Source organism: Haliotis cracherodii, unplaced genomic scaffold (assembly GCF_022045235.1).
Source record: "Haliotis cracherodii isolate W230 unplaced genomic scaffold, xgHalCrac1.p SCAF_7, whole genome shotgun sequence".
Classification (NCBI taxonomy): domain Eukaryota; kingdom Metazoa; phylum Mollusca; class Gastropoda; order Lepetellida; family Haliotidae; genus Haliotis; species Haliotis cracherodii.
The window spans coordinates 19,917,795-19,939,300 of record NW_027266330.1 but is presented as its reverse complement, the minus strand read 5'-3'; the positions used below and the strand labels follow the sequence as shown (position 1 = coordinate 19,939,300).

The 21,506-nt window shown below is 42.3% G+C and overlaps 3 protein-coding genes across 3 annotated transcripts; all 3 read right to left on the bottom strand.

Annotated features, from left to right (window-relative positions):
* Nucleotides 1–2,137: 2,137 nt before the first annotated feature.
* LOC139448727 (fibulin-2-like) lies at nucleotides 2,138–3,430 on the bottom strand. Its single transcript, XM_071230270.1, has one exon. The coding sequence runs from the start codon at nucleotides 3,428–3,430 to the stop codon at nucleotides 2,138–2,140; it is 1,293 nt and encodes a 430-aa protein (XP_071086371.1).
* A 294-nt stretch (nucleotides 3,431–3,724) lies between these two features.
* On the bottom strand, nucleotides 3,725–18,388 carry LOC139448725 (uncharacterized). Its single transcript, XM_071230269.1, has 2 exons — nucleotides 18,329–18,388; nucleotides 3,725–4,576 (listed from the first exon to the last, which is right to left on the bottom strand). Exons 1-2 carry the CDS (start codon nucleotides 18,386–18,388, stop codon nucleotides 3,725–3,727), a joined length of 912 nt encoding a protein of 303 aa, XP_071086370.1.
* Nucleotides 18,389–19,277: 889 nt separating this feature from the next.
* Nucleotides 19,278–20,863, bottom strand: LOC139448349 (glycoprotein 3-alpha-L-fucosyltransferase A-like). The gene is made up of 2 exons (XM_071229892.1): nucleotides 20,831–20,863; nucleotides 19,278–20,577 (listed from the first exon to the last, which is right to left on the bottom strand). Exon 2 carries the CDS (start codon nucleotides 20,564–20,566, stop codon nucleotides 19,385–19,387), a length of 1,182 nt encoding a protein of 393 aa, XP_071085993.1. The 5' UTR covers nucleotides 20,567–20,577; nucleotides 20,831–20,863; the 3' UTR covers nucleotides 19,278–19,384.
* Between the last annotated feature and the right edge of the window lie 643 nt (nucleotides 20,864–21,506).

Genomic DNA, 21,506 nt, shown 5'->3' with positions numbered 1-21,506 from the left:
GCAGAGTTTCGTCCCTTTGGTGTGACAGGGTCCTACAATCATGGCTTTGAATCCCAGATTTGCTAAATACACGATGCTTGATCTAATAGCACCATACCCGCGTCTGTTGCACTTAAGTCTAGTAACTGTATCACTTCCATCTTGTGGTTGCCGAGGATGCTATTCTAACCCGGTCACTTCCAGCTTTCAACGTTTATGTATATGAGATGTACATTTCCTTTTTCAAGTGCAGTCGTTCATATATGGATTACCTCGTAAATTCATAGCGAGAGATGATGGTATTATTACATACGAGAAACGTGTCAGATTTTTTTTATTAAAAGCGAGCGAGAGCGTATGATTTTTAGAAATATTCCATTGATATTACGGATTTGTAGATCAGAAATCATCTTCCCGAGGCAAGAGAGTTAACTGACTTTAAAAGTCCAGTTTCCACTTTTATAGTCAGAACTTTAGCTCACTTGCCTCGGGAAGATGATCAGAAATGGACTTCATACATTGTAGCCATGTATGAGTGAGTGTGATAGTTGAGTTTAAAGCCTCTTCGAACATTATTCCAGTTATATTATATCACGGCGTGTCAGCTTAATGTTGGGGGAAAGCTCGAAGTGATGCAGGTCTTAGACGTTTACCGCTTCGGTGAAACCCACGAGCATGGGTATGGTGCTGACAAACCTAGAAACATAATCGGGGCGAACCAGGAGTCGAACCCACAGTCATAGGTCCTGGCGTCCCAAGGGACCCAACTCTGCACAGAGAATAGCGGCGCCTTAGACGACTGGGCCGCCCGTGCCCCCATCCATTTCTGAATCCATCCAGTCCTGACGATCAAAGAGGATGGAATGACCGAAAGGTTATAATTTGAACCAAGTGGATCATAAATACCTATTAGACTTCCTGGCTTCTCCGAGTGTCAGATTTTCGCGTCCTGCCTCACTGTTGACTTCATCAGACAGACACGTCTGAATGTCTATTTTTAACAAAATATAACCAGAAACGTATTTGATACACACCACTGTTGATTATGAAAGGACACAACAACGCGGCCTTTATCGTTAACATTCGAAACAAGCTGATGAACTTCGTTTTCGAAATACCGAAATCAGATATGCTCCTCTGAATGCTTCGCTCATTCGTACTGAGAAGTAACGAGTCTCGATTCTGATTGAACGCAATATATTGAATCTTTTCTTATGTGGTCTAAAATCGTTCAGTGTTTTGAAGTGAATGGCGAAACTTTTGACACAACTTTTGAATTTGATCATCACGTGCATATTTCCCCAGCCGTGTGAGCAGCCTCAGTTTCTTTTTACTTTGTAACGCAAATATGACTCTTATCTGAAGCACTGGGCTATTCTCTCTTACAGACCCCATATGTTTTACACAGCAATCACCCTCGTTCTTGTGATGTCTCAGTTCACGCTGCCATGTCATCAGGCTTTACCACACAAAACTATTGTTCGGTGGACATGCTGCTGTGGAAAACAATGCGTTCGGTGGGCATGTTGCTGGGGGGGGGGGGGGGGGGGGAGGGGGGGGAGATGTTCGGTGGACATGCTGCTGTTTTGTGGAAAATACAAATTGTTTGGTGGGCATGCCGCTGTTGTAGAAAAAAATGTTTTTCGGTGGAAATGCTGTTGTGGAAAAGAAATGTTCGATCGACATGCTGTTGTGAAAAAAAACAATTGTTTGGTGGATATTCTATTGTGGGAAAAAAATGGTCGGTTGACATGCTGTTGTGGGTTAAAAATACGATTCCGAGCGAAATATATAAAAAAAATTATACTACCAAACATACGTAATCTAACATTTTTCATTGAAACTGTGAATATTCCTAAAATCTTTGTTGCCAGATAAAATGACGATAAACTTGTTATATGAAAAAGCTGGAGACGCTTACCAAACACGTGTAAATGTCGTGTCATCTCACAGTTGTAAACGTCAAGTGTCATTTCTGAGGTGTAAATTTCCAGCGTAAAACTCACAGGTGTTAATATCCTGTCCCATCACAGGTGTAAATATCATGTCGCCTCACGGGTGTAAATGTCCTGTGTCATCTCACAGGTGTAAATTTCCAGCGTCATCTCAGAGGTGTAAATGTCCTGTCACATCACAGGTTTAAATATCATGTCGCCTCTCAGGTGTACATTTCCAGCGTCATCTCACAGGTGTAAATCCCCTGTGTCATCTCACAGGTGTTAATGTCCCGTGTCATCTCACAGGTGTAAATTCCCTGTGTCATCTCACATGTGTAAATTCCCTGTGTCATCTCACATGTGTAAATGCCCTGTGTCACCTCACAGGTGTAAATGCCCTGTGTCACCTCACAGGTGTAAATGCCCCGTGTCATCACACAGGTGTAAATGCCCTGTGTCACCTCACAGGTATAAATCCCCCGTGTCACCTCACAGGTGTAAATGCCCCGTGTCATCACACAGGTGTAAATGCCCTGTGTCACCTCACAGGTGTAAATCCCCCGTGTCATCTCACAGGTGTAAATCCCCCGTGTCACCTCACAGGTGTAAATCCCCCATGTCATCACACAAGTATAAATCCCCCGTGTCACCTCACAGGTGTAAATCCCCCGTGTCATCTCACAGGTGTAAATGTCCCGTGTCATTTCACAGGTGTAAATGTACCGTGTCATCTCACAGGTGTAAATGTCCTGTGTCATCTCACAGGTGTAAATGTCCTGTGTCATCTCACAGGTGTAATTGCCCTCTGTCATCTCACAGGTGTAAATGTCCTGTGGCATCTCACAGGTGTAAATGCCCTGTGTCATCTCACAGGTGTAAATGTCCTGTGTCATCTCACAGGTGTAAATGTCCTGTGTCATCTCACAGGTGTAATTGCCCCGTGTCATCTCACAAGTGTAATTGCCCCCTGTCATCTCACAGGTGTAAATGTCTTGTGTCACCTCACAGGTGTAAATGTCCCATGTCATCTCACAGGTGTAAACACCCTGTGTCATCTCACAGGTGTAAATGCCCCGTGTCATCTCACAGGTGTAATTGCCCCGTGTCATATCAAAGGTGTAAATGCCTCGTGTCATCTCAAAGAAGTAAATGCCCTGTGTCAAGTCACAGGTGTAAATGTCCCGTTTCATCTCACAGGTGTAAATGCCCTTTGTCATCTCACAGGTGTAAATGCCCCGTGTCATCTCACAGGTGTAAATGTCCTGTGTCACCTCACAGGTGTATATTTCCCGTGTCACCTCACAGGTGTAAATGTCCCGTGTCATCTCACAGGTGTAAATGTCCTTTGTCATCTCACAGGTGTAAATGCGCTGTGTCATCTCAGAGGTGTAAATGTCCTGTGTCATCTCAGAGGTGTAAATGCCCCGTGTCATCTCACAGGTGTAAATGTCCCGTGTCACCTCACAGGTGTAAATGTCCTTTGTCATCTCACAGGTGTAAATGTCCTTTGTCATCTCACAGGTGTAAATGTCCTTTGTATTCTCAGAGGTGTAAATGTCCTGTCACCTCATAGGTTTAAATATCATGTCGCCTCTCAGATGTACATTTCCAGCATCACCTCACAGGTGTAAATGCCCTGTGTCATCTCACAGGTGTAAATGTCCCGTGTCACCTCACAGGTGTAAATGTCCCGTGTCATCTCACAGGTGTAAATGTCCTTTGTCATCTCACAGGTGTAAATGTCCTTTGTCATCTCACAGGTGTAAATGTCCCGTGTCACCTCATAGGTTTAAATATCATGTCGCCTCTCAGGTGTACATTTCCAGCATCACCTCACAGGTGTAAATGCCCTGTGTCATCTCACAGGTGTAAATGCCCCGTGTCATCTCACAGGTGTAAATGTCCTGTGTCATCTCACAGGTGTAAATACCCTGTGTCATCTCACAGGTGTAAATGTCCTGTGTCATCTCAGAGGTGTAAATGCCCTTTGTCACCTCACAGGTGTAAATGTCCTGTGTCATCTCACAGGTGTAAATGCCCTTTGTCATCTCACAGGTGTAAATGTCCTGTGTCATCTCACAGGTGTAAATGCCCTTTGTCACCTCACAGGTGTAAATGCCCCGTGTCATCTCACAGGTGTAAATGTCCCGTGTCATCTCACAGGTGTAAATGTCCCGTGTCATCTCACAGGTGTAAATGTCCTGTGTCATCTCACAGGTGTAAATGCCCTTTGTCACCTCACAGGTGTAAATTTCCCGTGTCATCTCACAGGTGTAAATGTCCCGTGTCATCTCACAGGTGTAAATGTCCCGTGTCATCTCACAGGTGTAAATGTCCTGTGTCATCTCACAGGTGTAAATGTCCTTTGTCATCTCACAGGTGTAAATGTCCCGTGTCATCTCACAGGTGTAAATGCCCTTTGTCACCTCACAGGTGTAAATGCCCTTTGTCACCTCACAGGTGTAAATGTCCTGTGTCATCTCACAGGTGTAAATGTCCTGTGTCATCTCACAGGTGTAAATGTCCCGTGTCATCTCACAGGTGTAAATGCCCTTTGTCACCTCACAGGTGTAAATGCCCTTTGTCATCTCACAGGTGTAAATGTCCTGTGTCATCTCACAGGTGTAAATGTCCCGTGTCATCTCACAGGTGTAAATACCCTGTGTCATCACACAGGTGTAAATGACCTTTGTCACCTCACAGGTGTAAATTTCACGTGTCATCTCACAGGTGTAAATGTCCCGTGTCATCTCAGAGGTGTAAATGTCCTGTGTCATCTCACAGGTGTAAATCAGGGTTAGAAACTAACAGTTTTCAACCACTAGTCCTCATAATGATAACATATAGCAACACCCTTGAAAAGGGCACATTTCTACTAGTCCTTATGATATCTTTACCATTTGGCAGTTTGGCAAGGACTATAGGACTAGTGCCAATTTCTAACGCTGTAAATGTACCATGACTTGACAATTCTATGTCGTTCACCACATCTTTTATGCATGTGTTATGCAGCATGCATCATGGGAACAGTGTTTACAAAACATAAACACATACACCTATTATTGTATGACATTGACTTTTTTTCTTTTTTTTTGTGTGTGTGAATAAGATGTTTGATGAAGTGTAAATTATTTGTCATTAAAATAATGGTTTTTTTTTCAGATTTCGTACTGTCGTAACTGCTTTCGGGCGTCCAGTGCGACCCTAATACAGTTACTTAATGTATTGCCGTTGCTGGTCCTCGTGGTCAATTACGCCATGACATTGCCACTCGCCTTGTCCGCCGCGGCTCGACTCCGTCAAGGAGTGATTGGTCTAACGACACTTACTCCAAGTTGTCTCTATCAGCATTCACACACGCATAATAAAGAAACGCAACACCAGTTTATACTCACATAGTTTTACTAACTCTCAGCCTATCTATCAATACAGGACAGGATCAGACTGGCCAGACTCGCCATTAACTGGAGGAAACTTAGAACGATCGGGATTCGACTCGATCGATTGCAAACCGCGCTCTCCTCTCCTAATGTTGAAGGTATCATTTTATAGTGTTCAGGTCTGACCTGTCTTTGTCACATGTCACAATACCTCATTTTGATTCGTTAAAAGTTAGATCTGACCATGAACTCATGTTTGTCGTAATCGGAAAAATACAGAAGTCTACGTGCCAGATTGCTCATCTCTCTATTGATTTTGTGACACGCATCCGGACGCTCCAAATGAAATATACCTTGAAACTCTCTATTTGTTTCATTAACTAATGGACGATAACCAGGAATCAATCCAATGATAATTATGAAATGTCCAAAATACACTTGTGATAAATGTGAAATGTCTTTTATCTCTTGATACCTTTCAAACGAAAAGTTTTGTCACAAACTATATCTAATGCAACTCCTCATTGCAGCTATAACTGTTACCATTTTCTAATGTTTTTGAGATGCATTTTTAACCTTATAACAGTACGTTGGACTGAAAATATAATCCGTTTGAGAGAATGTTTTTCCTGTGAAATTGTAGGTATTCGAGATTGATTTCTCAACAATGAAATAGTTGAACCCCAGGTACACCACACCCACCTACGCAGACTTCCTTCAGTGAACCTTTTATCTCTGCCACTGGCAAACGAGATACATATGACGATTCGTCGTACACTGTCCATCCAACAAATCACATAAATGATTAGTTTTCATGACGAACTGACGGATATAACGAACTTATTTTTTTGGCCCCGACTATTTGCTGTAGTTATGCTGTACATATGCTCATAACGAACTACGCTTATAACGAAGTAAAATTAGTAGTCCCTTTAAGTTCGTTAGAACCGTAGTTTACTGTATAGGGTCATGCTCACTGTTGCTGTTGTAGTAGCGCAAACAATATGTAAACCGCAGTGAACTGCTCCTATGAGGCCAGACTGCTCTGATTTCAACATAGCGCGTTTGTTTACAAAGTCCGGCTACGTGGTATGCAAATTATGTTGTGGTGTAGTGCAAAATCATCACTGCGCAAGAGTGCGCATCAATCATGAAATAATACGCATATCCGGCAATTGTGAATAGGCTCTAGCTTACGTTTATTTCACATCTGCAGCTACGGAATGTGTGTTATTTATAACATTCATTACTCTGTACTTTATCATTGAATTCATATCCGTCATGTTTATCCCGCCAGCACTCTATGGCCACTGTATTTGTTTGGGTCTTCACAATACTTATTTAATCATCACCATTATTGTAATTAAATAATACATTGATTCTAAACTCGTTTTTTTAAGGTGCCAAATAAGAAAGCTTTCTTTCAAACAAACAAAAAACGTTTACCAAAAGACGATATCGATTAAAAAACATAAAATTCACATTGGTTTACAATAGTTGTACGGCAAATACACTTTAAGCGTATGGCCTTCACCTTGCAGAGATCCGATCGACTGAGCGGATACTAATACCGTATGTCGATATGAACTTCTACCAGTCAAGGCGCATTTTCATGAAGACAGTCTGTAGTTTACGACTGCTAAGTAGATCCAGATCACAAAAACTGAACGACGGTTACGCTCACAGGCTTTCACAACGGTATCCAGCGTTATCTCATTCGGCGCGCTTGCCCTTGTCGTCAAGACAACATACTACTTGGAAGACGACTAATGTTAGCAGTGAAGGCCGTCTGTCTGAAAACATCACAGGTTTGTCAAACTTAACCTAATGTAAAATCTCATATTATTGATTTGGTTCGAGTTTCAAAGCGTCCTTCTGTTCCACACATATTGCCATTAACTATGACTTTGTGTCCATATTATTTACGTAATGGTAATTAATTTTCAATCAAAGTATGTAAAGTATGTAAACGATATGATTCCCAAAATTGTATACCTTTATTACATGACATATTTCTGGAGACTCACACCATTTATGTACAGTAGTAATTAATTTTAGTTTACAAACCATCACAGTCTGAGCCATTTAAGAATTTATTTATAGTTTGATTATTTTATTGTTAATAAATATAAGTAAGGCATATATGCGGACACCACCTTACTTCTAATTAAGTATGTGTTGTGTGGTCGAGCAGAATGTTTGATACCCTTAAATACTCACAAAACGCAGTTATGAGTGAAATGTATGATAATAGCTCAGTCCCCTCATATGATATTGAATTAATTCTAATTCATCAACATTGTAACTGTATGTCACACTCCCTTGTCCCAACATTGTAGACTCATGTCAAAAATAATAGTGACGCCATTCGTCACCACTCGCATCTTTCCGTAACCTACATTCGTTCCTACTCGCATCTTTCCGTAACCAACACTATAAGAAGGCTCGTCCCTTCCTCGAAGGTCGCCATACTTCGGAACGGCGCAAACCTCACCAGAATGGCGTTAGGAGATGGGTACTTCGATGAATATAATCCAGAGTATTTAAATTAATTTTGGCTATATGCGTTTATTTAATAACAGTAGAAAAATGTAGATTGTCAGTTCCACGCCACAGTGTAATCTGTTAACAGAAATGTGTTATGTAAATTGATGTTGTTACTTGTAGGGCTATGTTGGATGATAGGTTCAAAGTGCGTTTGTTGATGTACAGGACTGCGACATCCGTACATCTGAGCAATGACAAGACCTGGCTTTCCAGAAAGACTTTCTGTGTAATATATCTTGTATGCTCTACACGGAGTTTAAAAAGAAACTAATTAATTACCGTTTTCCAAACAAATTATTCACATACCTTTATTTTATGTGATATTGTGTTCTGGACAACTTAGTCCATTTGCGATACTTAAAAATGTGTTTGTCATAGACCAGAGTAGTATATGCTGCAGTAAAGACATAAAATTCAACAACATATTTTTAGCATAACAGATTAATAAAATATATTTGTACCGAATTAATTATTAGAACTTGTAATGAGGACATGTAACTACTTTGAGACCCACCAGGAGAAAAGGGTCCTCATGGGTACTAGGCAGAGCTCCAGATAAGCTGCGTATCTGCGTATCTGCGTAAAACACGCATCATAAATGCAGAAATACGCAGTGAAATAATATTCAAGCGTATCAAATACGCAACGAACATTACAGATACGCTGCAAAAATAAAACTTGTGCGTATCATCAAAATATTGTGAAGTAACCCTGCGTATTCGATTAGCAAATCAGCAACTTATTTTGAAATCCTATACGGACATTCCGCCAACCTTGCCAAACTCCACGATGACAGTTACATCATGATCATTTGCCATCACACTTTCTTGTACAAGTATCATGGTATTTTTGAGTCCTATAACGCTCTCGAACCAACACGACACCAGTTTGCAGGAACTAGATGCATAGTGTTTTTAAATATTTAACTTAACATGTGTACAAACTAGTGGGTAACAGAAATTTGAATACCCAGATAGAATTACTGATACCCAATAATTTTTAATGCATGGGTAAAATACCCACAACACCACAAGTTTATCTGGAGCTCTGTACTAGGATACAGTAGTGCTTATGACGTCATAAGAGTTTGACGTCAACCTAATTCAGTGAAGATCACAATATGTGCGGACTGTACAAACATATCTAATTTTTCTCTCGTTAGTTAGTAATGTAATAAAAACATAATGTCAAAACTCTTACAGCATACATGTCTTCTTTCAAATCACCAGGCATTATGCCTAAAACTGCAATTATTACACAAACAATTCTAAGTCGGAAAACGAGTCCAAATGTTTGATGTCATTTATCTCTGTAATAAATATGAATTGAAGCTTGTGAAATGTATTTTTCTGTTCTGTAAGATACTGTAGTTTAAAATATAATGAAAAGTCAAAATGTGATTTTTCACCTATAAAGTCCCTCGTCTCATGGTTGGTCACATATTACAGAGATGGGTGAATTTGCTCAGGTCATTCAAATTTGTCTTGGTGTTCAAATGATAGTATTTTTTTTACAAAAATGAAAGCTATCAAAATATGGCTTCGTCAGACATTGCTCGGGGATATAAAATTAATGTGTACCAGCTATCACATGCATCCAAAACTAGTGCATTAACGACGATGATTTGCTTTATTAGCATATAACGGGGCGGGGTGCCAGTTGCCCAGGCTGGCATCTACATCCATGAAGTCGTGAGCGAGTGAGTGAGTCGGGTTAAACGCCGTTGTTAACAGTATTCCAGTTATATCACGGCGTGTCAGCTTAATGTGGGAGGAAAACCCGAAGTGATGCAGGTCTTAGACGTTTACCACTTCGGTGAACCCCACGAGCTCGGGTTTGGTGCTGTCAATCCTAGAAACAGAATCGGGGCGAACCGGGATATGAACCCACGATCATAGGTTTCTGGCGTGTCCAAGGGACGCAACTCTGCACAGCGAATCGCGGCGCTTTAGACGACGGGGCTACTCGTGCCCCCGCCTCTTCAGACATACATAGGCTACTTGGGAATCCCAATGGGTTTTGAATATTAAGATGGCCTCACTGTGTTGATGGTATATGTTTAGAAATACTTCTATACATCTCTAGACATGGCGGACATGGCATTCCTTCATGATTTTGTGGTAATTAATTCATATGAAATGTGTGTACTATTGTGAGCGTTGTCCATGTAAGGACACATCCAGTCATGAAATAAATGAGTGAAAAAATGTCTCTTCAAGCATTGGAAAAACAGTGTCAAAATACTACTCTTAACTGAGTATGCCTGAGAAATTCATTGTTGGAATTACCGTAATCCGAAAACCACCTTCGTCTTCTCATTTTTCTTCATGTAATGTTAATATCGTATTTAAACATTACTAATTTGCAATTAAAAGATGAACATCTGAGCATGAATGAGTTGAATGGCTTGCCAAATATACATTTGTACAATAGAAAATATTAACATCAGAGAGGTTCAATATTTTTTTAACAGGAATAGACGAGCGCTTATGTGACGCCTACATTAATTTTACTGTCACGAACTGTAGTGGGTATAAATCCGTGGCCAATTTTTGGACCTACCACTCCTTGGTCAACAATGCCACGCCAAACTCAAATTCAGAGAAATCAGGCTATCGGACGTTTGGAAGCTGGAGAGTCTGTCCAAGATGGTGCCCGTCATTTCAACGTTAACATAACCACAATTTACTGTCTCCTGCATCGATACAATGCTACACAGACCACAGATGACCTTCCTCGGTCACCACACCTCGACAAGAGCGGCAGATTACCCGTCAACACCAGCGACATCCGTTCCTAACTGCAAGTGAAAGTGCTCGACAGACCATAGGAACACATAATCGACACATTAGCCGGGACACTGTGATCCGAAGTCTCCGTTCCAACAACCTCAGATGTCGCCGACCAGCACGTCGTCCTGTTCTCCAACCACGGCATCGACAAGCACGACTTCAGTGGGCACAGGGTCATCGCAATTGGCGTCATCGTGAGTGGAGGCGTGTCATCTTCTCTGATGAAAGTCGCTTTTGTGTCTCCAATGCAGACGGAAGAGTCAGAATTTGGCGACGTCAAGGTGATCGTTTCGCTGACAGAAACGTTGTGGAAAGGGATCCATGGGGTGGACCTAGCGTCATGATATGGGCAGGGATTGGACTTAATGCGAGACTTGGACCCATGTGCTTTCTGAATGTTGGTCAAGGTCGGGGACACGGCGTCACTGCTCAGCAGTATATCGACCAAGTAATCAGACCCCACGTTGTTCCATTTTTTGCACAACATCAACAACACATTTTCCAGCAGGACAACGCTCGTCCCCATGTTGCCAGAGCTACCATGGCCTTTCTGCAACAACGCAACATCCGTGTTCTACTGTGGCCAGCCCTCAGCCCTGATCTGAACCCCATTGAACACTTGTGGGATGAGGTTCAAAGGCGTCTGCACAATGTGCGCCCAGACCCTACAACTGCCGATGAACTACGCACAGCTGCTCTGGATGTGTGCAGGAGGATCCATAGGGCCTTCACAAATCGTCTGATCCACTCAATGTACAGGAGATGCGTGGCAGTGATCAATGCTAATGGTGGTCACACCAGGTATTGACTGACATTTTGGGTATTGGCCCGAAACTGTGTAAGCCCTTAACATTTGAAAAAAAACAATTATATCATCTGCCTTTTCATCCATTAAACTGTCTTCAGTCAATTTTTTGTCAATCTTGTCCCTTAGTATTTCTTGTCTTTACTGTTGAAAATAAATAACATGTATACTGCATACTCGACTTGCGTTTCTTTTGCGTGTGAGTATGAATATGAATAATTATTTGTTTAAAATCTGGACTGGCAACTTTCAAACTGGGTGGGTAACGTTAGTGAGTTACCAGTCCGGGTGCCTGGCTAGATATTTGGTGAATATTCACCACAGAATAAAGTGATCTTTAGGTAGATATAATACTCTATTGTATATCAACATATTCTGCAACGTGTAAGCTGATTTTGACAGCCCAGGCCAAGTTGGACCAAACACTATGGAGGCTATGTTGAGAGTATAGAGGAAAGAGGGCTTCACTTTGACGAACGCGTTCGTTTTGAATACGAGTTACTGTGGTCTTCTGTTTGAATTGATTTTGACCACGTCGCCCCCATCTTCCCGAGGCAAGAGCGTTAACTGACTGGACTTTCATAGTCAGTTAATTCCCTTGTCTCGGGAAGATGTATCGCACCGAACATTTGAGATTCCTATCTGACTGCACTAAGACGTTAGAAAAGAAAAACTTCCTTGTATGCGCTTAGTGATGTAAAATGTGTCATTTTATCTTCGTGTATAGTTAGATACCGCTACGTCGTATGTCGGACAGATTAAAAATTTGTATCAGGAAAGCTGGAAGTGTATAATACGTTTCAAATCCTGATTCGTTTATCGAATTCGCAAACTGCTCGACTTCCTGGTTCTTAAGGGACTTACTCGCAATAACTTAATTTTGTTGCAGTTTTGACGTTTGCAATTGTTCAATAATGCCAAATGTGTATGTTAAACCAATAGCATATATGTATGGCCGTCGATAATGATTCAGAAGTAATTAACCAATAATAACGTTGGTCCGTCCCGGCCCGACTTTATGATGAGGCCAAGAGAGCAGTATGACGTTTACAGAAACAGGAAACAAAATCTTACTATCGTCGTTTTAGGTCAATAATATATGAATGAGTCGGGTAGAGGGGGGAAAGCTGGGGCATTTAATTGCCGAAATTGTATGCCGAGTCCTTGAAAAATAACACGTTGATGACATCTTGAAATTGCAAAGATTTTGTGCACGTCGCAAGTATCATGTACTGACACTGACAGTTGCTGCAGCGTTACAAGATGACTAGCAGAACTGCAGACCGGCCGCGAAGTGTAAGACCTCGCGTCACAACCGCCACTGACGACCGCTGTCTCCGTACCTTGCACCTACGTAACAGATTTGTCTTCATCGGCACAGACTGCCCGCACCATATACGTCGCCTAGTGCGACAGACTGGTATCAGGGCCTTGCACCTACGTAACAGATTCCTGACTGTGTCTTCATCGGCACAGACTGCTCGCACCAGATACGTCGCCGAGTGCGACAGACTGGTATCAGGGCCTTGCACCTACGTAACAGATTCCTGATTGTGTCTTCATCGGCACAGACTGCTCGCCCCATATACGTCGCCAAGTGCGACAGACTGGTATCAGGGCCTTGCACCTACGTAACAGATTCCTGATTGTGTCTTCATCGGCACAGACTGCTCGCCCCATATACGTCGCCAAGTGCGACAGACTGGTATCAGGGCCTTGCACCTACGTAACAGATTCCTGATTGTGTCTTCATCGGCACAGACTGCTCGCCCCATATACGTCGCCAAGTGCGACAGACTGGTATCAGGGCCTTGCACCTACGTAACAGATTCCTGATTGTGTCTTCATCGGCACAGACTGCTCGCCCCATATACGTCGCCAAGTGCGACAGACTGGTATCAGGGCCTTGCACCTACGTAACAGATTCCTGATTGTGTCTTCATCGGCACAGACTGCTCGCCCCATATACGTCGCCAAGTGCGACAGACTGGTATCAGGGCCTTGCACCTACGTAACAGATTCCTGATTGTGTCTTCATCGGCACAGACTGCCCGCACCATATACGTCGCCTAGTGCGACAGACTGGTATCAGGGCCTTGCACCTACGTAACAGATTGCTGATTGTGTCTTCATCGGCACAGACTGCTCGCCCCATATACGTCGCCAAGTGCGACAGACTGGTATCAGGGCCTTGCACCTACGTAACAGATTCCTGATTGTGTCTTCATCGGCACAGACTGCTCGCCCCATATACGTCGCCAAGTGCGACAGACTGGTATCAGGGCCTTGCACCTACGTAACAGATTCCTGATTGTGTCTTCATCGGCACAGACTGCTCGCCCCATATACGTCGCCTAGTGCGACAGAATGCATGGTATCAGGGCCTGTCAACTCTTCTGAGGAATGACGTTAAGGAGGCAACGCCGGCTTTGGCGTTAACGCTAGGCACGCCAAGTTCAACGTTGACAATGCTGTAACTGGCAACGTTTGTTATTTCACTGTTTTCTGTTGAATTATTTGCTTCAAATACTACCAAATTCTAATTATGCAAATGTTGCGGCAAGAAACACAGTACGATACGCTCCACAAAAGTTTATTCATATTTTCGTTTCCACAACGTTGCAGCGCTAACGTTAGGGTTATAAGACATTCGCCGCAGTCAGCAATATTCCAGCTCGAGTCTGGACCAGACAATCCAGTGATTAACAACATGAGCATAGATCCACGCAATTGGGGTCGATGACATGCATCAACCACGTCAGCGAGCCTTACAACCCCATCCCGTTAGTCGCCTTTTACGACAAGCGTAGTCGCCTTTTACCAAACTCACTCACTCACTTAATATTTCTTCATGACACATTCAACATATCTGTCTTGCCATAAACATGTCCCTTGTGCTTTTTAGGAATTTGGTAGTGGTAGTGGTGGTGGTAGTAGTGTTAGTGGTGGTAGTAGTAGTGGTGGTGGTGGTGGTTGTTTTTGTAATAGTAGAAGATGTGGTGGTTTTGTTAGTAGTTGTAGTGGTGGTAGTAGTAGGTTTGGTAGTAGTAGTAGTGGTGGTAGTTGTAGTAGTGGTGGTGGTAGTAATAGTGGTAGTGGTGGTGGTTGTAATAGAAGTGGTAGTAGTAGTGGTGGTGGTAGTAGTGTTAGTGGGGTAGGTGGTCATGGTGGTCGTAGTAGTAGTGGTGGTGGTAGTAGGAGTAGTAGTAGTAGAGGTAGAAGGAATAGTAGTAGTAGTAGTAGTAGTAGTAATAGTAGTAGTAGTAGTAGTAGTAGTAGTGGAGGTGGTGGTGGTAGTAGTAGTAGTAGTAGTAGTGGTGGTGGTGGTAGTAGTAGTAGTAGAGGTAGAAGGAATAGTAGTAGAAGTAGTACTTGTGGAGGTGGTGGTGGTACTAGTTGTAGTGGTGGTGGTAGTCGTAGTTGTAGTGGTGGTGGTAGTAGTAGTAGAAGTGGTGGTGGTGGTTGTAGTAGTAGAAGTGGTGGTGGTGGTTGTAGTAGTAGAAGTGGTGGTGGTGGTTGTAGTAGTAGAAGTGGTGGTGGTGGTAGTAGTTGTAGTGGTGGTGGTGGTGGTGGTGGTAGTAGTAGTAGTCGAGGTAGAAGGAATAGTAGTAGTACTAGTGGAGGTGGTGGTATGTGTGGTGGGGGTGGTAGTAATAGTAGTAGTGGAGATGGTGGTGGTGGTAGTAGTTGTAGTGGTGGTGGTGGTGGTGGTGATGGTAGTAATGGTAGTGGTGGTAGATGTAGTAATGGTGGTGGTAGTGGTAGTAGTGGTGGTGGGGTAGGTGGTCTTGGTGGTAGTAGTGGTAGAGGTAGAAGTAGCAGTGGTCGAAGGAAAAGTAGTAGTCGTAGTTGTAGTAGTGGTGGTGGTGGTGGTGGTACTAGTAATGGTAGTGGTGGTAGTAGTGGTGGTGGTAGTAGTGGTGATGATGGTAGTTGTAGTAGAGGTAGAAGTAGTAGTAGAGGTAGAAGGAATAGTAGTAGTAGTAGTAGCAGCAGCAGCAGTAGTAGTGGTGGTCGTGGCAGTAGTAGTGGCGGTAGTAGTGGTAGTAGTAGTGCTGCTGGTGGTGGTCGTGGTGGTAGTAGTAGTATTGATGGTGGTGGTGGTAGTAGTAGTAGTAGTAGAGGTAGAAGGAATAGTTGTAGTAGTAGTAGTGGTGGTGGTGGTTGTAGTAGTGGAGGTAGTAGTGGTAGTAGTAGCGCTGGTTGTGGTGGTGGTGGTAGTAGTAGTAGTATTGATGCTAGTGGTGGTAGTAACAGTAATATATTGAGACCATCCCCAACTCGGGTCACATTTGCACCTGTGAGAATGCACGGGCCGGTGTGAGGTCAACACCTCGGGACAGATGGCAGGTCATTACCTTAAGCTACAGCTTAAGCTTAAGCTTCATACACACCTGATTAGGTAGACTTGCGTTATTTTGATATATGCTTCTTTCATAGCCCCTTGATCCGTATTTATTAAATGAAGCGAGGAAAGCAAGTTTCTAGCATTTCCCACAGTACTTTAGTCTGTGAACAGATGTTGGTAATTGTACATTGTTGCATGTGTCTTAGGCGACACAAGTACGGATCGCACACAAAGCGTTTTCTGTGTGACTACCGAGTGACCCCGTCCCATTTGTAAAGCGTGTGTACGCTGTGCGTGTATGGTGTAGCACCGTCCGAAAATAAACCTATGTTTGCACACTCACTGTAGGCTCGCAAGCACATCCGTGGTTACATCCATGCTCCAGGCTGGCAAACAATATTGAAGGAAACTTTTCTTTCTTGGGTGAGGTAAGATGAAATGGGGTTTAACGTCGCGTCCAAGATTATTACACTCATATAGAGATGTGCATGTACGTGTGTGTTTGTGTGGCTGCTTGTACTAGTCCGGACTGATGCCGATTTATAGTGCTAGCTCACTGAGATACCATGCCGCAGTTTAACATGAATATCCCACTCAGACACAGTTTACTGACTCCGAGCCGACCAGTCCTTGTTTTAGCCCTATAATGCCGAGCGACTGACAGGGTAACAACAAGTACCATCTTTTAACGTCTTTTTGTATGTCGCGGCCGGGAATCGAACCCCGGACGTTCCGCTCTTCGGGCGGACGCTCTACCACTAGACCATAGAGGCGGTCTCTTTCTTTGGACGGTGTTTAACGCACATACAGGTTGGATGAACAGTAGAATGAATGAATGTTTCAATGTCTGGATGACTGACAATGAGTGAATATAAGTTTACATTGCTCTCAATTCTCTTTATTCAGGTGCATGTAGGCCATTGGCCCATATTGCATTGTTACAGAAATTACAGCCGTTTGTCTGCAAGAGTGAAGACAACTAGCATGAAAGATACACATTGCAATGTTTCTTATTATGACAGGAGTTGTGATAGACATTAATGTGTTAAGTTTATAGAGATGGACATGTACAATATTTATCAAGAACAATAATTTTACGTATGTTATCATAAAGCAGTACATATAAGTAGGAAATGACATCCATTTTCTATACGTATCCACAGACACACATTTCACATAACCTGAGGCTTCTTTGGCGTATTCGTATACATGTATCTACCCGTTTCTATATTCAGTTGGTGTCAGTTGCTTGAGCCAAAGCAATACGGAATTTCTTAATATATGTGGGGCGGTCGGGTAGCCTAGTGGTTAAAGCGTTCGCTCGACACGCCGAAGACCCGGGTTCGATTCCCGACATGGGTATAATGTGTGAAACCCATTTCTGGTGTCCCCCGCCGTGATATTGCTGGAATATCGCTAAAAGCGGCGTAAAACCATACTCACTCACTAATGTATATGTACTAACCAGTGAACGACAATGGGACACAACGTTTGGATAGGTTGACACCCAATCAGATAGATCAGACATTGTGGCCGCCTGATCCTCTCCCCTTCCTCACAGTACCGACAAGATTAACATAACAGCAACATTTGTCTTTAAGATTTTTGTATGCAGTATAAAAGAAAATTCATCATCGAATTTATTTCTAGCGACTTCAAGGCGAAGCTAACTCAGGGATGTAGAACTACGAAGTAAACAGACAAGTTGAAACTACATGTCACAAAAGTTCTTTCTGTGTACGAAAATATGGAATTTACGATTTAATTTGATATCGTGATACAAGTAAATTGCTTCTGAAGCCTGAAAACATGGCTTTATTTCACAATCGGGCTGAGTTTACAGATCAGCTTGCAGATATCGCCTGCATCAGTATCATCACCATCAATATCTATATCGTCATTGGTATTAACACAAGCGTCCAGTGTGTGACCATCAGCATCACAATCAGCACAAACACCAGTATCGACACATGCGACATCTGGATCTTGAGCACGTATAGTGACGAGCACACACGGAGATAACACATAGGGTCAGTTCTTTAACTGGTGTATTCCAAGAATCAAACATTTAGGCAGCTGGCTGGGTTTGAACCCTGGACCTCAGAAGTAACAAATGCTTAAATTATAAGTTCAAGTGATTTACTCAAACAAGGAAGGACACTTATATGGACGTTTGTTAATATTTCAAAATATTATAATTTACTTATAAATTTTCCGGGGAATCGATGAGTTCGTCTTACAAAAGATCTAATAAGGAATCTGGTATGGAATACAGGTTGGTTCGAATGATCTAGGGGGGAAAGGTGGTTGACCAATGACAGATGGGAAAATGAGTAGAACTGTGACGTAGGTACCGGTTTAAAAAGGGAAAAAAGCCCCCAAAATCGGGAGCAGTTGGAGAGACACTCTAGTGCCTTGTGCGCCCGCTCTCAGCTTGTCACGATCTTTCGAACCCGAAACCAAAATTAGGCACCAGCAATTCGACTGAGACTGAAGCTCGTACAGTCAATATTTATATTGGAATTTGTATTGACACTAACCTCCAGCGTGACCATCAGCATTGCAATCAGCACAAACACCAACATCGACACATGCGCCATCTGGATCCTGGAGCACAAGTATTGACGAGCATAGACAGAGATCGGTATCAGGCCTATCATCTCCTATTCCCACCCACCCACCCCACCCACCCCACCCCTGCCCTGCCCTGCCCTCTCCCATTCTATCACTTTTCAATATGGAGTGGGAAACAGTCAGAGAGGTAAATCTGTAGGTAAAGGTAAAGAAGACAAGGTATGTAAGGCTTAGTTAAAAGTTAAAAACAATGAAGTATAAGGTCTTAAGGGCAATTGCCCATAACCTGTCGTTTTAAGATATGAAATCAAGAACATAGTGTGAAATATTATATAAGGAAATCAAGTATCATTGATTAGGTTTCAATTGTTACGAGGGCTAATAAAAAACATTCAAAGCCTGACTAACTTTCTTAACTATGGTCCATAATAAAGTGAACATGTAGTACATTGCTTGAGTAGTTCATTGCAAGTGTATTTGGTCTGTTGAGTGACAGCCAGTTGAATGTGATAGGGGTCCAAACGGACACATAAATGGAAAAAAAACGAGCAGCGAGTAGTCATCAAGTTTTTTGGCTTTAGAGAAAAGTACTCCCCAAAAAATTCATGACCACATGTCACAAGTGTATTGGGATAAGTGCCATAGCTATTCCACTGTTAAACATTGGGCAGCTATGTTTACGGAGTGGAGAACAAGCCTTGATGATGACCCTAGGTCTTGACGTCACCCAACATCCATCAATGATGATTCACTCAAAGAGATAGAAAACCTTCTACTGTCAGATAGACGCATTGCTGAGGAAGACACAGGTCCAAGCCATGGATCCACTGAAACTATTCTTCATGAACATTTACAGATGAATAAGATAACTGCTCGATGGGTGCCAAAGTTTCTTAATTCTTATCTAAAGGAAAATTCACAAAGAGATCAGTAACGGATAATGAAACATGGGTCTACCACTGTGATCACGATTCCAAACGTCAACAACATAGATTATGTCAAGTCTTTTACATTCCCAAGCACTAAGGCAGATCTTTCGGTTGTTCAATGCATTTTCCGTCCTTAAGCCATTGTTTCATATCTGTGTGAGATTTTCTCGTAAAATTTCCATGTAACTTGGCACACAGCTGACACCTCCAATCAAAATCTGTTCCTTCTGAATTAATGTATTCATACTTGTGCTTCTTTTCTAAAATCGCCCCCATAGCTGTCTCATTCCTCTCCAAATATCGGATATAGTTCGCCAAACTCTTTGGACTGTCAAATGATGCTGTGTTGATGAAGGTTCCTTCTGGCAGAAGACGTGCATAGTCAGCGCCTCCACGAACGATGGCAATAGCTGAAGTCCTGAACGTGTTGTAGAACTTCTCTGTTATGTAGTCTTTACATAGAGAATTTTCAAACGAAAGATAAAATCTATACGTGGTGTTTAACAGACCAAGACACTCGAAGGACCTTCTTTTTGCACAGTCAAAACTCTTATTATTTCTGCAGGCGCCATAAATGTCGACATCAATATGTTTCCGCAGTTCTCGAACATACACTTCCCTCTTTGAGGGTGTACGACAGTTGCTTACAAACCAAGCAATAGATCGGCTTTTCCGTCTTACAACATCACTTATATTCACACTGCCTCCAGTGTACACTATCCTATTGTAAGGAAATGGTATATCCGAATCCAGTCGGTACGTCAATGTCCAGTTAAAACGACCATTCCAGTCAGGACGGAAAATCGTGTTACTATAATAGTGAGGCGGTGCTTCCCATCCATACATAATCCAAACCTGGTTCATGTCCGTGTTTGGGTGTTTTGATGATGGCAAATTAACACCATTGACAACCACAGCATCAGCTGATGAAATATGTGCCTCGTCTGTACTTATTTCACACGAACGAACGTAACAATGGGCGAAAGATGTAACTGTCTTGTACCAGGGTGGGACGTTCATCCACACAATACGTTTAGTTGCATGTGGAGAATCGGCTGAAGTGATGACCACATTTCGTCTATGAAGTACGAGGGGATGTTTTTGAGAGACCTCGAGAATGGACGTTTTTCTTATGGACGTGTTAACGTTTGTTGAATTGAAAGTTTTGAGTTGGAACACATCTACATCTGAATTAATTGTCCAATAGAAAACTGCAGCAGAGAGGGTTGTCATTGACAGACATGTAAACAAACATGTTTTGTAATTGGAGTTCATTGTGGCCGAGGCTGGAAAAAAGTTGTAAAGAACATTTTATTATAAGTATGTTTTTAAAAATGTATTTCATCGATAAGTGAAAAGGTTAGATGATTTCTTTTTTATTATTCCATGCTTGGTTGCATGCCATAGTTCAAGTTACTCTCTCACACACCTAAACAAACATACAGAAATTTGCACACGCACATGCACACGCACACGCACACGCACACGCACACATACCCATACACCTTACATATACGCAAAATAAACATTCATACCAACCAGGTGTCACGGTGTCCACGTTTCTGATGTCTGCAACCTGAAAAAAAACTAATTTCGTTATCACTTCAGTACAATATAATTCGAGAGAATGTTTACATTACAGCATGGACACTTCCATCTATTTGTTATTGATTTTACTTCAGTACAGCATTTTTCTCTACAACAAAGGAATGTTCAAAACCACTACGCTTAAAGTTATCTGTTATTGATTGATCCTGTCACTTAAAGCCCCATCTCTAGTGGGCGGAGCTTATACGAGTGATCTGACCGGTCAATATGACGTCATGATAAATCCCATATTTCATTGGTTAATGCGCAAACACTTAACGTCATATATACACCCCCCAACGTGGTTCGTTTTACAAGGACATCAGTTGTAATGGTAATAAATATCCAAACGATTCTAAGACTTTTCAACAAACCCAAATGTCAATGGTTTCAAAATCTACCTGCCATCTAGTCTTCACATCTTCATAAAACGATATATAAGTGCAATAATCTTAGACGCGACGTTAAACCCCATTTCACCTCACCTCATAAAACGATACTGTGGAATGTCAAAGATTTATCTAACACAGTCCAACACACAAATTATAATTCTTCCCTATTCTTTGGACGAGAACGAAATGCGTTTGTCGTGATGAGCCGTGTAATTGAACAAAACACTATAATATGT